The 12,958-nt window shown below is 45.3% G+C and overlaps 1 protein-coding gene across 1 annotated transcript in view; it reads left to right on the forward strand.

Annotated features, from left to right (window-relative positions):
• Window positions 1-12,590, forward strand: part of ABCC6 (ATP binding cassette subfamily C member 6) — a 52,325-nt gene extending 39,735 nt beyond the window's left edge. Inside the window, exons 25-31 of the mRNA XM_065412775.1 lie at window positions 2,340-2,466; window positions 7,661-7,762; window positions 8,495-8,641; window positions 10,330-10,488; window positions 10,761-10,927; window positions 11,561-11,755; window positions 12,482-12,590. Of these exons, the coding sequence (XP_065268847.1) occupies window positions 2,340-2,466; window positions 7,661-7,762; window positions 8,495-8,641; window positions 10,330-10,488; window positions 10,761-10,927; window positions 11,561-11,755; window positions 12,482-12,590 (1,006 nt within the window). The remainder of the gene's footprint in view (window positions 1-2,339; window positions 2,467-7,660; window positions 7,763-8,494; window positions 8,642-10,329; window positions 10,489-10,760; window positions 10,928-11,560; window positions 11,756-12,481) is intronic.
• The last annotated feature ends 368 nt before the right edge of the window (window positions 12,591-12,958 follow it).

A 12,958-nucleotide genomic window follows, 5' to 3' on the forward strand; every position in this document is an offset into this window, starting at 1 on the left:
ATGCTTTGATTCACCAACCCAGCACAAAACAACTTCTATAATACCTCGCTGGTTACCCAGAAGCCAACAACACAGTTCCCTTAAAGCACCCCAGCTGTAGGCCTCCACCCAGACACCCAAATCAAATATGATGAGGATTACTGAAAATCTTATTCATCATATAAAAAAATTCTATCAATCTCAAAGAATTGGACACATTACCTCCCAGGTTAATGAATATTCCGGATCTTACCCAAATACACGCTTACAGCCAATTCTTATTAACTAAACCAAAATTTATTAAAAGAAAAGAGAGAGTAGTGGTTAAAAGTTCAGTATACATACAGACATGAGTACAGTTCTTGAGATTAAATTCATAGCAGAGATGGTGAACTTTGTAGTTGCAAAGAGTTCTTTCAGAAATAGTCCATAGGTTGTAGTCCAATGTTCATATTCAGGATGATTCCATATTAGGACTGGAGATCTCAATCTTGGGTTTAAACTTCCCCTGCATGAAGCATCAAGCAGATCTGAGATCCAAAGAATTGGGACCCAAAGCATCTTTATACGGTTTCCAGCCTTCTTTGACAGGTCGGAGTCCTTCGGCGAACAATAGGCACTCATGGAGATTTTGAAGTAGACCTGATTTCTTAAACATTGCCGCTAATTAGCTACACAGCTTAACATAAGGCAATTGCCCATTTTTCCACCATTCGCAGATTATTTGCTATACATTTCAAAGAGAGATGAATACAGTGATGTTACTATGTTTACAGTTCATTTAAATGTTAATATGTCCTTTTGATCTCTGAATCAATAGCTATAGTGACAGACAGGAACATCCTACAAGAAAAAAGTACACACATACATTTAGTATCACCTCCAATTCTCTAACAATACAAGTTTGCATTTCAAAGTTCTAGCCTATCTAACATGTAGTGGCCCTAATTACCTTTCACATACTTTTTTAACACGTCTCTAATGGTTGACTTTGGGCCATTTATCCTGCAAGCTGCTTAATCCTTTCTGGCCACGTGTCACACTTGGTATAAGATCTGTTGCAATTATATAACAGTAGTAGCAACCATGATTTTGCATGGTCATATTTTAATCAGATAATGTCACAAAGTCCAAACAAATAAATGTCTCTTAACACACCACTCCCTTTCCCTCCCCAGCACCCCACTCACAGTTGGTGGTCTTTGGTTAGCGAACACCCAGGGTTCAGAGGTGCATTCATGAGGGGGTGGGGTCCACGCTCTACTGCTGCTAATCGCCTCCCACTGCTACCGCTGTCTCTCTGCCACCACTCCCACTGTCCCACCACTCCCACTGTCTGGCGTCTCGGCGCTGCTGAGCTTCTGCAATGTCACATTCTGAGGTTCTACCACTTCACCCAGCTCTCGGTGATTTCAGCAGGTAGCAGAGAACATCACTGCCAAGCAGTTTCTGTATTGCCTTTACCTGTTCCCACACAAGGTCCAGGGCTTAGCCTTAGACTTGCTCAGCAGTGAGGACAAGCTTTAGGAATCACCACCTGGAAACAAGGACTCTTAATTGAGTCTAAGCAGCTCTGTCATTAAAAGCTGGAGAAGGGAAGGTCAAAAAGTGTCTAGGACTCTTTAGGTAGTGTCCACGCTACCAGTTAGGAACACTTGTCCTCATCCACTCATCACTGGAATTTGGTATCCTACCCCCTGCTTAGCAAGAGAGGTTCAGTTTAGGGTGACCCCCTCAATCAGGGCATGCTAAGCACAGTTCTGCTGCCCTTTACGCATACAATAAGGATAACATTATTTCATTATCCCTGCATTTGAATACTACAGTGATTTGTAACCCAAACCAGCCAAAATTGATCATTTTGGCAAAGCAGCTCCATGTCTATGCAAACATGCTCTGCTCCTGAAGTCTTCCCTCCCCTCCCCCTTCCCCCCCGGCAGTGCATCACTAGATGTCGGGGGGGAGGGGGAGAAGAGGGGAACTCCTTCAGACCCAGCTTACATCAGAACTAACGCCAAGGGAAGAGCCATTCATTGCTGGTGCCAGGCTCAGAGCAACAATTCCAGGCTCTGAACCAAAGCTGCTCACCTGGTGGAAATGATAGACTCAGGCTACAGCGGAAGAGCCATGGCGCAGCGCATGGGCCATTTACAGACCAGCACTGCTGTCAATTCCAGAGGCTTGCTAATGGTTATGTAAAAAGCCAACCCTATGATCATAATGACCTTATTTAACACCCTTTACCGAGAAGGCTTCAAATACATTTTACAAAAATAGTTGCAGGCCGTATATGAAATTGAGAGGAAACGAGAACATAAAGAGAATGGAGGTGGGCTAAATCCTCTCTTCTCTACTTGCAGGTGGCTTGCTACAAACCTAGAGTTTCTAGGTAATGGTATCGTGTTGTTTGCAGCCCTGTTCGCTGTGCTTAGCAAAACACATCTTAGTCCAGGGATTGTTGGCTTTTCCATTTCGTGTGCTCTTCAGGTAACTCAAAGCAGCAGTGCATGATTTTACCATCTCATCAGAAGGGACTGTCAGGTTACAGATCATTTTTTAAAATCCTTACCTGTATCACAAATAACTCTATGGGTCCAATCCTGCAGCCCTTACTCATTTGATTAGCACATAGATTGCAAGCATCAGGCTCTAGAGAATTAAAACTGGAAGAATTTTAAAGACTCTAATTTCCTTTCCACTAGTTGTGCCGTTTATGTTGGACATTTCTCAGCTTGGACAATGAGAATAGATTAGCCAGCCTCCTATTTTTAAGATTTCCTAGGTAATATCAAACTCTCAGGGTATGTCTACACTACGAAATTAGGTCGATTTTATAGAAGTCAATTTTTAGAAATCGATTTTATACAGTCGATTGCATATTTCCACACTAAGCGCATTAGGTCGGCGGAGTGCATCCTCACTACCACTGCTAGCATCGACTTACAGAGCAGTGCACTGTGGGTAGCTATCCCACAGTTCCCGCAGTCTCCGCCACCCATTGGAATTTTGGGTTAAGCTCCCAATGCCTGATAGGGCAAAGACACTGTCGCGGGTGGTTTTGGGTACGTCGTCAGTCTCCCCTCCCTCCGTGAAAGCAACGGCAGACAATCGTTTTGCGCCTTTTTTCCGCGCAGAAGCCATACCACGGCAAGTGTGCAGCCCGCTCAGCTCACCGACACCGCCACTGTTGTGTCCTGGGTGCTGCTGGCAGCAGATGGTGCAGTAGGTCTGCAAACCATCATCATACACTGCTTCTGCTGCAACTCTGCTCTGCTGCTATTGCCTCGATAGCGAATTTTTCCATGTTTTCTGTCATGGGCTCCCAGGTACGTGTGTTCTTCCTTGGGAAATGTGTGCGGTGCTAACCGTCGTCCTCCACCGCTTCCACTGCAACTCTGCTCTCCTGCAGACGCCATACCACGGCAAGCATGGAGCCCGCTCAGCTCACCGCTGCTGCTGTGAGCATTGTAAACACCTCGTGCATTATCCTGCAGTATGTGCAGAACCTGCAAAAGCAGGCGAGGAGGACACGACAGCGTGATCGCGATAGTGATGAGGACATGGACACAGACTTCTCTCAAAGCACGGGCCCTGGCAATTTGGACATCATGGTGGTAATGGGGCAGGTTCATGCCGTGGAATGCTGATTCTGGGCCCAGGAAACAAGCACAGACTGGTGGGACCGCATAGTGTTGCAGGTCTGGGATGATGCCCAGTGGCTGAGAAACTTTCGCATGCATAAGGACACTTTCATGGAACTTTTTGACTTGCTTTCCCCTGCCTTGAAGCACAAGAATACCAAGATGAGAACAGCCCTTATAGTTGAGAAGTGAGTGGCAATAGCCCTCTGGAAGCTTGCAACACCAGACAGTTACCGGTCAGTCGGGAATCAATTTGGAGTGGGTAAATCTACTGTGGGGGCTGCTGTGATCCAAGTAGCCAATGCAATCACTGAGCTGCTGCTATCAAGGATAGTGACTCTGGGAAATGTGCAGGTCATACTGGATGGCTTTGCTGCAATGGGGTTCCCTAACTGTGGTGGGGTGATAGACAGAACGCATATCCCTATCTTGGGACTGGACCACCTTGGCAGCCAGTACGTAAACCGCAAAGGGTACTTTTCAATGGTGCTGCAAGCACTGGTGGATCACAAGGGACGTTTCACCGACATCAACGTGGGATGGCTGGGAAAGGTGCATGACACTCGCATCTTCAGAAACTCTGGTCTGTTTGAACAGCTGCAGGAAGGAACTTACTTCCCAGACCAGAAAATTACCGTTGGGGATGTTGAAATGCCTATAGTTATCCTTGGAGTCCCAGCCTACCATTTAATGCCATGGCTCATGAAGCCGTACACAGGCACCCTGGACAGTAGTAAGGAGCACTTCAACTATGGGCTGAGCAAGTGCAGAATGGGGTAGAATGTGCATTTGGACGTTTAAAAGTTCGCTGGTGCAGTTTACTGACTAGGTTAGACCTCAGCAAAACCAGTATTCCCATTGTTATTGCTGCTTGCTGTGTGCTCCACAGTATCTGTGAGAGTAAGGGGGAGACCTTTATGGCGGGGTGAGAGGTTGAGGCAAATCGCCTGGCGGCCGATGATGCACAACCAGACACCAGGGCGATTAGAAGAGCACAGCTGGGCGCCCTGCGCACCAGAGAAGCTTTGAAAACCAGTTTCATGACTGGCCAGGCAGTCTCTTTGTTTCTCCTTGATGAAAACCCGCCCCCTTGGTTGACTCTACTTCCCTGTAAACCAACCAACCTTCCCCCTTCGATCACCGCTTTCAGAGACAATAAAGTCATTATTGTTTCAAAATCATGCATTCTTTATTAATTCATCACACAAATACGGGGAAAACTCGCAAGGTAGCCCGGGAGGGGTGGATGAGGAGGGAAGCACTGGGTGGGGTGGTGGATGAGGGGAGAAGGGAAGGACAAAGCCACACTACAATTCAAAAATTATTGAATGCCAGCCTTCTGTTGCTTGGGCAATCCTCTGGGGTGGAGTGGCTGGGTGCCCAGAGTCTCCCCACCCCCCACCCCACCCACGTTCTTGGGCGTCTGGGTGAGGAGGATATGGAACTTGGGGAGGAGGGCAGGGGGTTGTACAGTGGATGCAGCGGCAGTCTGTGCTCTTGTTGGCTTTCCTGCAGCTCCACCAGACACCTGAGCATGTCTGTTTGCTCCCCGATTAGCCTCAGCATTGCATCCTGCCTCCTCTCAGCGTGCTCCTCCCTCCTCTCATCGCGTTCATTTAATGCTTTCCTGGACTCTGCCATTGTTTGCCTCCACGCATTCTGCTGAGCTCTTTCAGTGCAGGAGGACTGCATGAGCTTTGAGAACATCTCGTCGCGAGTGCGTTTTTTTCGCCTTCTAATCTGCGCTAGCCTCTGGGACGGAGATGATAGGGGGAGAGTAGAAACATTTGCAGCTGCGGGAGAAAAAAAAGGGAGAGTAGTATTTAAAAAGATACATTTTAGAGAACAAAGGGAAGACTATTTCACACTGAATCAAGTGATTCACATTACATAGCACATGTGCTTTTGCTACCAGGTCGCATTTTTCCTCTTATATTGAGTGCCTGCCGGTTTGGTGTGAGACATCACACGCTCGGCTGGGCAACAGAATTTGGCTTGCAGGCAGCCATGGTAAGGCAAAGGGTTTCTTCAACCTTCATAACATGTGGGAACAGTTTCAAACAGCAGCGCCCTCCTTTCCCATACCAAGAAAAGCCCATTGGGTTGGCCATTTAAAAGGAGAGGTTGCGGTTTTAGGGTGAATGTGCAGCACAATCCAACCCCACCCCACCCCAATTCTCTGGGATGATCGCTTCACACCCCCACACCTCCACCGCGTGGCTAGTATCAGGGAAGATCCCGGTCAGCCATGAACAGGCCTCCCCCCGCCGCGTGGCTAACAGCGGGGATGATTTATTTTCAGCCAAAGGCAAACAGCCAAAGCCCGGGTCCATTCGCTGCAAGGTTTTGTTCTGCAATGATTCCAGACTACTTGCTACTGGCTTGGCATGTAAATTAATCATTAAACACACTTGCTTTTAAACCCTGTATTATATTTACAAAGTTACACTCACCAGAGGTTCCTTCTCCGGCTTCCCTTGGGAGGGTTGGGAGGGTATTGGCTCCAGGGTGATGAACAGGTCCTGGCTGCCGGGGAGAAGGGATTCTCCGCTTGCCTGCTGTGCACTATCCTCAACCTCCTCCTCATCTTCAGACTCCTCATCCCTGTTGCGTGAGACTCCCCCCTTGCAGGTGTCCACGGACAGTGGTGGAGTACTGGTAGGGGCCACCCCCAGAATTGCATGCAGCTCATCATAGAACCGGCATGTATGGGGCTCTGACCCGGAGCGACCGTTTGCATCCTTTGTTTTTTGGTAGGCTTGCCTCAGCTCCTTAACTTTCACACGGCACTGCTGTGTGTCTCTGTTGTAGCCTCTGTCCATCATGCCCTTGGAGATTTTGGCAAATATATTGGCATTTCGTCTTTTGGAACGGCGTTCTGCCTGCACAGATTCTTCTCCCCATACAGCGATCAGATCCAGTACCTCCCGTTCGGTCTATGCTGGAGCTCTTTTGTGATTCTGGGATTCCATGGTCACCTGTGCTGATGAGTTCTGCATGGTCACCGGGGCTGATCAGCTCACCACCCTGGCCAAACAGGAAATTAAATTCAAAAGTTCCCGGGGCTTTCCTGTCTACCTGGCCAGTGCATCTGAGTTGAGTGCTGTCCAGAGCGGTCACAATGGAGCACTCTGGGATAGCTTCCAGAGGCCAATACCGTCGAATTGCGTCCACACTACCCCAAATTCGACCCAGCAAGATCGATTTTAGGGCTAAAGCCCTCGCCAGGGAGGAGTACAGAAATCGATTTTAAGAGTCCTTTAAGCCGACAAAACAGGCTTGGTCGTGTGGACGGGTGCAGGGTTAAATCGACCTAACGCTGTTAAATTCGACCTAAACTCGTAGTGTAGACCAGGGCTCAAGTACCAGCACAATTGTGCAACATTTGAGTTGCAAATACTGGAAGGGCATTTTTTATTATTTTAAACAAGATGCTTCCATTGACTTTTGAAAAAAGCTTGGAAATATTTTTATTCCTTTCCAGACGTTAAACTAGTTTTTATAGACTCCCTTATTTTTTAAACCTCAGTAACCCTGTCACTGTTATTTATAGACTATAGGACCTTACAGAGAACAAGTCTCAAATACATGCAACATCCCTCTTGTTCCTTTGAATTTAAGCTTAAATGGTCACTGTAGTTTAACAGCCAAATGGTTTTCTTCAGTGTTTATTTTCCATGTTCATGTGACTAGTCGCAGATTATCTTGAACGGTTTTCACGTCACGTTTAAGAGCTGGAAGTTTAACATAAGACAGGCAGTAACATCTAATTCTTGGTAAATTGGCACTGAGGTAGCCTCAGGGTGAGCTGGCAAGGCTCCTCCAATGTGGCCTGGGCAAAATTTTCCAGAAAGGTCTGGTGTCAGCAGGATTTATTTTATTTTGTCTTGCAAAACAATTTACAGACAATCTCTTAATAGCTTATCCAGGGAGGCCCCTTGTGCAAACACTGGGCCTGATCCTACAAAGTGCCAAGTACTTTGTAAGAACAGGGTCAAAGTTGGTATTTCATTTCTAGCCAGTCCTCTCTCCTTTTGTAGATAACAGGCATTTTGAACTGGATGGTGCGCTCCTGGACAGAAATAGAAAACAACATTGTTTCCGTGGAGAGAGTGAGAGAGTATTCAAAAACTCCAAAAGAGGTAACTAGCTAACCATTGTTCTTACCCTTTGAACTGGAATTTGTCAGAAACCAGATCAGCAATTTTTCTATTCTAAGGATCAACACCTCCCCATTTTAATTCCCAGAGACCCGGTTAGGTTACTTGAAAATAGCTAGGTGTTCTTTATAACCTCTGCTCAGTTTATGTCCTTAAACCAGTGAAGCTGTAGTTGTCATTTTAAAAAAGTATAATTTATTAACAGTTACCACACCCATGGAATGCACTGTGAGGTTTTCTCCATGCTTAGAATAGGGACTAATTGTGGCATCTCAGATCTGATGTTATAAGTGTTGACAGTTGCTGGCCTTTTAATGACTGAGAATCTCAATAATCATTTTTATTTCTTTTATGCTATATAAACATTAAAAATGAACAGGTACTATCTCTTCAACATAGATTGAACTGAGTGTGGCAGAGCCAACAGTTAGAACAGTCAGTATGGTTTCCTGATAATGTAATTAATCTGACGTGCATACAAATGCTTATCCCCAAACTTCAGTTTATACAAAGATCCAGATTACTTTATTAAGAAATTAATTTCAACTTCAACAATTCCTTTATGAAGAATAAATGCTGCCTCTAAAGAAGCTTTTAAAGAGAGAGATCCAGAAAGAATTTTTGCTCTGAGAAGTTTTCCATTTTGATTATAGCCATATTACTTGAAGACTTAAACCAGCTTAAGAAGGTGCTGTTTGTTTCTCTTTTACACAGGCTCCCTGGACTCTGGGCAGTAATTCTGCAAATCAGGCTTGGCCAACTGAAGGAGCAATTGAATTTAGAAACTATGGTGTGCAGTACAGGCCAAATTTAGAGTTCGCACTAAAGAACATCAATATAAAAATAAACGGGCAAGAGAAGGTAAGCAAGGCCATTTATTTCTTTGGAGCTACAAGCGTGAACAGTGCTTTAGAATAGGCAGCTGCTGCTAAACTGAAAACAATCCCTGTGTCAAAGAGTTTAAGGCTTGAAGACAAAAGCTACACCGAGGTAAACACACAGTACGTTTGGCCTTCATAGTCTCCTATTGCACTGAGGAACCCCTTCTTAATATATGGCTTTGTTTTCAGTTTTGATACTGTGTGTTAGGAATTCTAGCGAGTCAGATCCTGTTGTTTTATAGGAAGTTGGCAGAGCAGCTCTAAAGGAATTTGATGTTTATTTTAATCTAATGTAACATCAAAGCTCCTTTATATTTGGCAGCTATTCTGGTTTTTCTCCATCTAAGGCAGGGGTCTCAAAGTCCCGGCCACAGGCCATCTGCGGCCCGAGAACCTCCCCACTGCGGCCTGCGGAGGAGAGACTCATGCACCTATGCTGTTGGCCATGTTTGCTGCAGGTGCCACCCCCCCCATCCCCGCAGCTCCCATTGGCTGGGGAAGAGGGACAGCGATACCATCACTAGTCGCCAGGCAGAGTCAGCATTATTAGTTGCCGGGCAGAGTCAGCCATGGAGGCAGTGTCACTTTTTTCCACAATGAATAAAAACAAGTCAAAATACCGAACACAGCTCTCTGGTGCACACCTTGCTGCAATCCTGAAGGTTTCAACTGCTCAGTCACGGAGGCCAAACATCAACAAACTGACAGAACTGAAGCGTTGCCAGGTGTCTGGCAAACACTAAAAACTCTCTGGCAGGCGAAGAACTGTATAAAGTTGTATGACAGTTTTATTATTGCTAAGAAATTCAAAATAAAAAATACAATATAAATGTTTTCTTTTCTGAACACCATCTTCAGTGACATTATTGGCCCGCTGGGAGGATTTGAGGACTGGCACTGGCCCGTAGGTAAATTGAGTTGGAGACCCCTGATCTAAGGCTTTTAATGATTTCCCTCTGTAATTAAACAATTTAAAGTTCCCTATGGGTTGTTACCCAACTCTAAGAATGTTAGGTGAATATTTTGACAACGTGAGGCCAAAGGTTCTTGGAGAAATGGTCAGATCCCTTCAAGTCATATGTGTCCTGGTCCTAATGACTATATCAAATTTATGCTGGAATCCACATGGCTGATCATGTGTACCACCAAACTGTAACCAAAAGTGATGCCAATTCATGCCAGTCCTCAACAGCTATTCCAGGAGGCTGCAGTGAAAAGGAATTAAATCCCTGGCCTGTGACAGGAAAGACTGGCAGATATTGCACCCAGGATCTGCATAGGACAGGCTGTTTGTCAATCACAGATTCACTTGTCTTCTCCACCATTAAAGCAGAGGAATAGTGCCTTTACTTTGTAAACTGGTGAAAGATATTGGATGGCTTTCAAAGAGGCCCAAGGGGAGCAGCAGATGAAGGCAGAACAGCTTGTAGTTGAAAATGCAAAGGAAAGTTATAAGTCCATGTGTCAGCACCACCCCTGTATCCAGAGCGTGGAACTGCAGGAATAGGTGCTTAATGGGGTGTTTTTCTCTGACAGATCTGGTCAAAGGCTGGACAGATTTAACCAGTGGTTTGTTACCTGTCAATTCCATGGTCCTAAAATTTAACTATGGCTATGAGCCAAATGGTGTAAAACATACATCCTAAACCTTCATTGTATTTTTTTTAGATTGGCATAGCTGGAAGAACAGGAGCTGGGAAATCAACTCTTGCCATGGGGCTTTTGAGATTAATGGAAGCTGCAGAAGGCGAGATCTTAATTGATGGAGTGAATATTGCCCAAAGAGGCCTCCAGGACCTTAGAGCCAAAATAACGGTTATCCCCCAGGTATGAAGTTAATTTCTAAAGGCATTTATCAATTCTGCAGGGTATTTCCATTAATGTCCATGACACGCAGGAAGGCTTAAGTGAGTCACAGAGAGAGGTAAATTCATTGCTTTTAAAAGGGAAAAGTAACCACTTTACCACACTGTCTGATCTTCCGCATAACACTGTCTGTAGCATTTCACCCTGGGATTCCTGCAGTGGAAGGAAGTTAAGGAGCTATGTTGTTTTGTAACAATTATTTCAGGAATCTTTTGTGCTGTCTCTATACTCAGGATCCAGTTTTATTTGCTGGTTCTCTACGAATGAACCTCGATCCTTTAAACCAGTACTCGGATGAAGCCATCTGGACAGTTTTGGAACTGATTCAGCTCAAGAACTTTGTATTGGATCTGCCTGATCAATTGAGCCATGAGTGCTCGGAGCGAGGGGAAAACCTGAGGTACCATAAATGCAGAAAGAGAAAGGCAGTGCACATTGTATCTGAGGGTCAGAGGGTGCACAATTAGTAAACATTCCTAAATGAGGTTAATAAATTTAAACAAAAATCTAATTTAGTAAAGCACAAAGCAATAGTCAGCACAGAGCAAACTTGCTGTAGCAGTATAATCCTTAGCACTGTGGAATTGCTTAGATCATAAACTTTCTTGGGGGTAGGGGCAGTCTGTTCTGTGTTTGTACAGCACCTAACACCGTGGGCTCCTGGATGCTACTGCAATACAAATAATCCCCTCGTTTCTTTGGCTTGCTTCATGCTGCTATCTGCAGTGCTACCAGGTAGCTGAATTAAGAACAGATCTGTTCTCTCAGATGGTGCTGGTAGTATGGTGTCTACACGTGTTGCACATCTGGCCCCTCGGTCTTGTCCCCAGAACCAGACCAGGTGCACTCCTAACATTCCCAGACCCCTGCCTCGCTCGGGAAAGGCCATCAGCTGCTGTGCTGCTTTCAGACTCATCATTGCTTTGAGCAGGGGGTTGCACTAGACACCAACCCTAATCTTCTTTGATTCTTTGATTAAACTCAAGGAAAAGCGACAGCCTGTTTGTTCACCATCTGCCCTTCTTGCTTTCAGTGTTGGTCAGAAGCAGCTAGTTTGTCTGGCCAGGGCACTCCTGCGGAAAGCCCAAATCCTGGTGCTAGATGAAGCCACCGCAGCAGTGGATCTGGAAACTGATCTTCAGATTCAATCAACCATAAGGACTCAGTTCAAAGAGTGGACTGTCTTAACAATAGCTCACCGTATAAACACCATCCTAGATTACGACAGGTAACCTTTCATCAGTGTATTTGTTCACATTCATTTTCACAGGGACAGCAGAAGACAGAGGCAGGCTTTATAAAAGTGGATAGACCCCATAGCATTTTAGAGAGTGACATCTCCTGGGGGGAGGGATAGCTCAGTGGTTTGAGCATTGGCCTGCTAAACCCAGGGTTGTGAGTTCAATCCTTGAGGGGGCCATTTGGGGATCTGGGGCAAAATCAGTACTTGGTCCTGCTAGTGAAGGCAGGGGGCTGGACTCGATGACCTTTCAAGGTCCCTTCCAGTTCTAGGAGATGGGATGGGATGGGATATCTCCTTGGAACCATTTAGGTCTCATTTCTGTCTATTTCTTGTTTACCCCACTCAAGAGTCTGCCTTAGGATGGGCCTTCTCACCATTAACCATGGGTTAATCAGAGGGAAAGTGAGATGTGTGTCCATTTCATGCTCTATATAGCCCTTTTTGTCCACTCACAGATGAATCATTACTGCTGAATGTCTACTCACTTGAGCTCCTCTCCCGTGCTCGGATACAACTCGGTGGTTTGGAGTTAAACCAAAGAATTAAAGACCAGATTTACTGCATTCCTAGTCTCTCCAAGGGTCTCATAAGTAGTAGCTCTCTTCAGAGGGGTGGAACTGAGGCATGCTCTAATAATAGCTTAGATATTGTTTGAGTTCAGTGCGACTGTTGTATATTTTAGTGCTTACATTTCTTTTTTAATATTCACAGGATTTTAGTCTTGGAAAACAGTCAGGTTGCTGAATTTGATTCTCCAGAGAAATTAATAGCTCAGAAGGGACTATTCTACAGACTGGTTGAAGAATCAGGCCTTGTCTGATTGTCACCCAAGGAACACACCATACTACCAGCACCGTCTGAGAGAACAGATCTGTTCTTAATTCAGCTACATCTGTTTGGCTACAAAATGCCTGATACTTAACCAAATCTGATTTGAAACTGAGCCCCAAACTACACTGGATATGTGAAGGGAAACTGCCTTGGTGTATTTGGAAAACGATACATGTATGCCTGTGTATATCACATGCTATAGCTGAGATGATGGCTACAGAGAACGAGTCTTGTTTTCACGTTCAGTCATTGGAGTATATTAAATTATGGTTGCAACTGAATGTTAGTTACCGAGTTTGTGGTCACTCTCTTGACGGAGTGATGACCACTGTATAAAGTTTTATGCAGCTCCAAATT

This window comes from Emys orbicularis, chromosome 10 (genome assembly GCF_028017835.1).
Source record: "Emys orbicularis isolate rEmyOrb1 chromosome 10, rEmyOrb1.hap1, whole genome shotgun sequence".
NCBI classification, from domain to species: Eukaryota; Metazoa; Chordata; order Testudines; family Emydidae; genus Emys; species Emys orbicularis.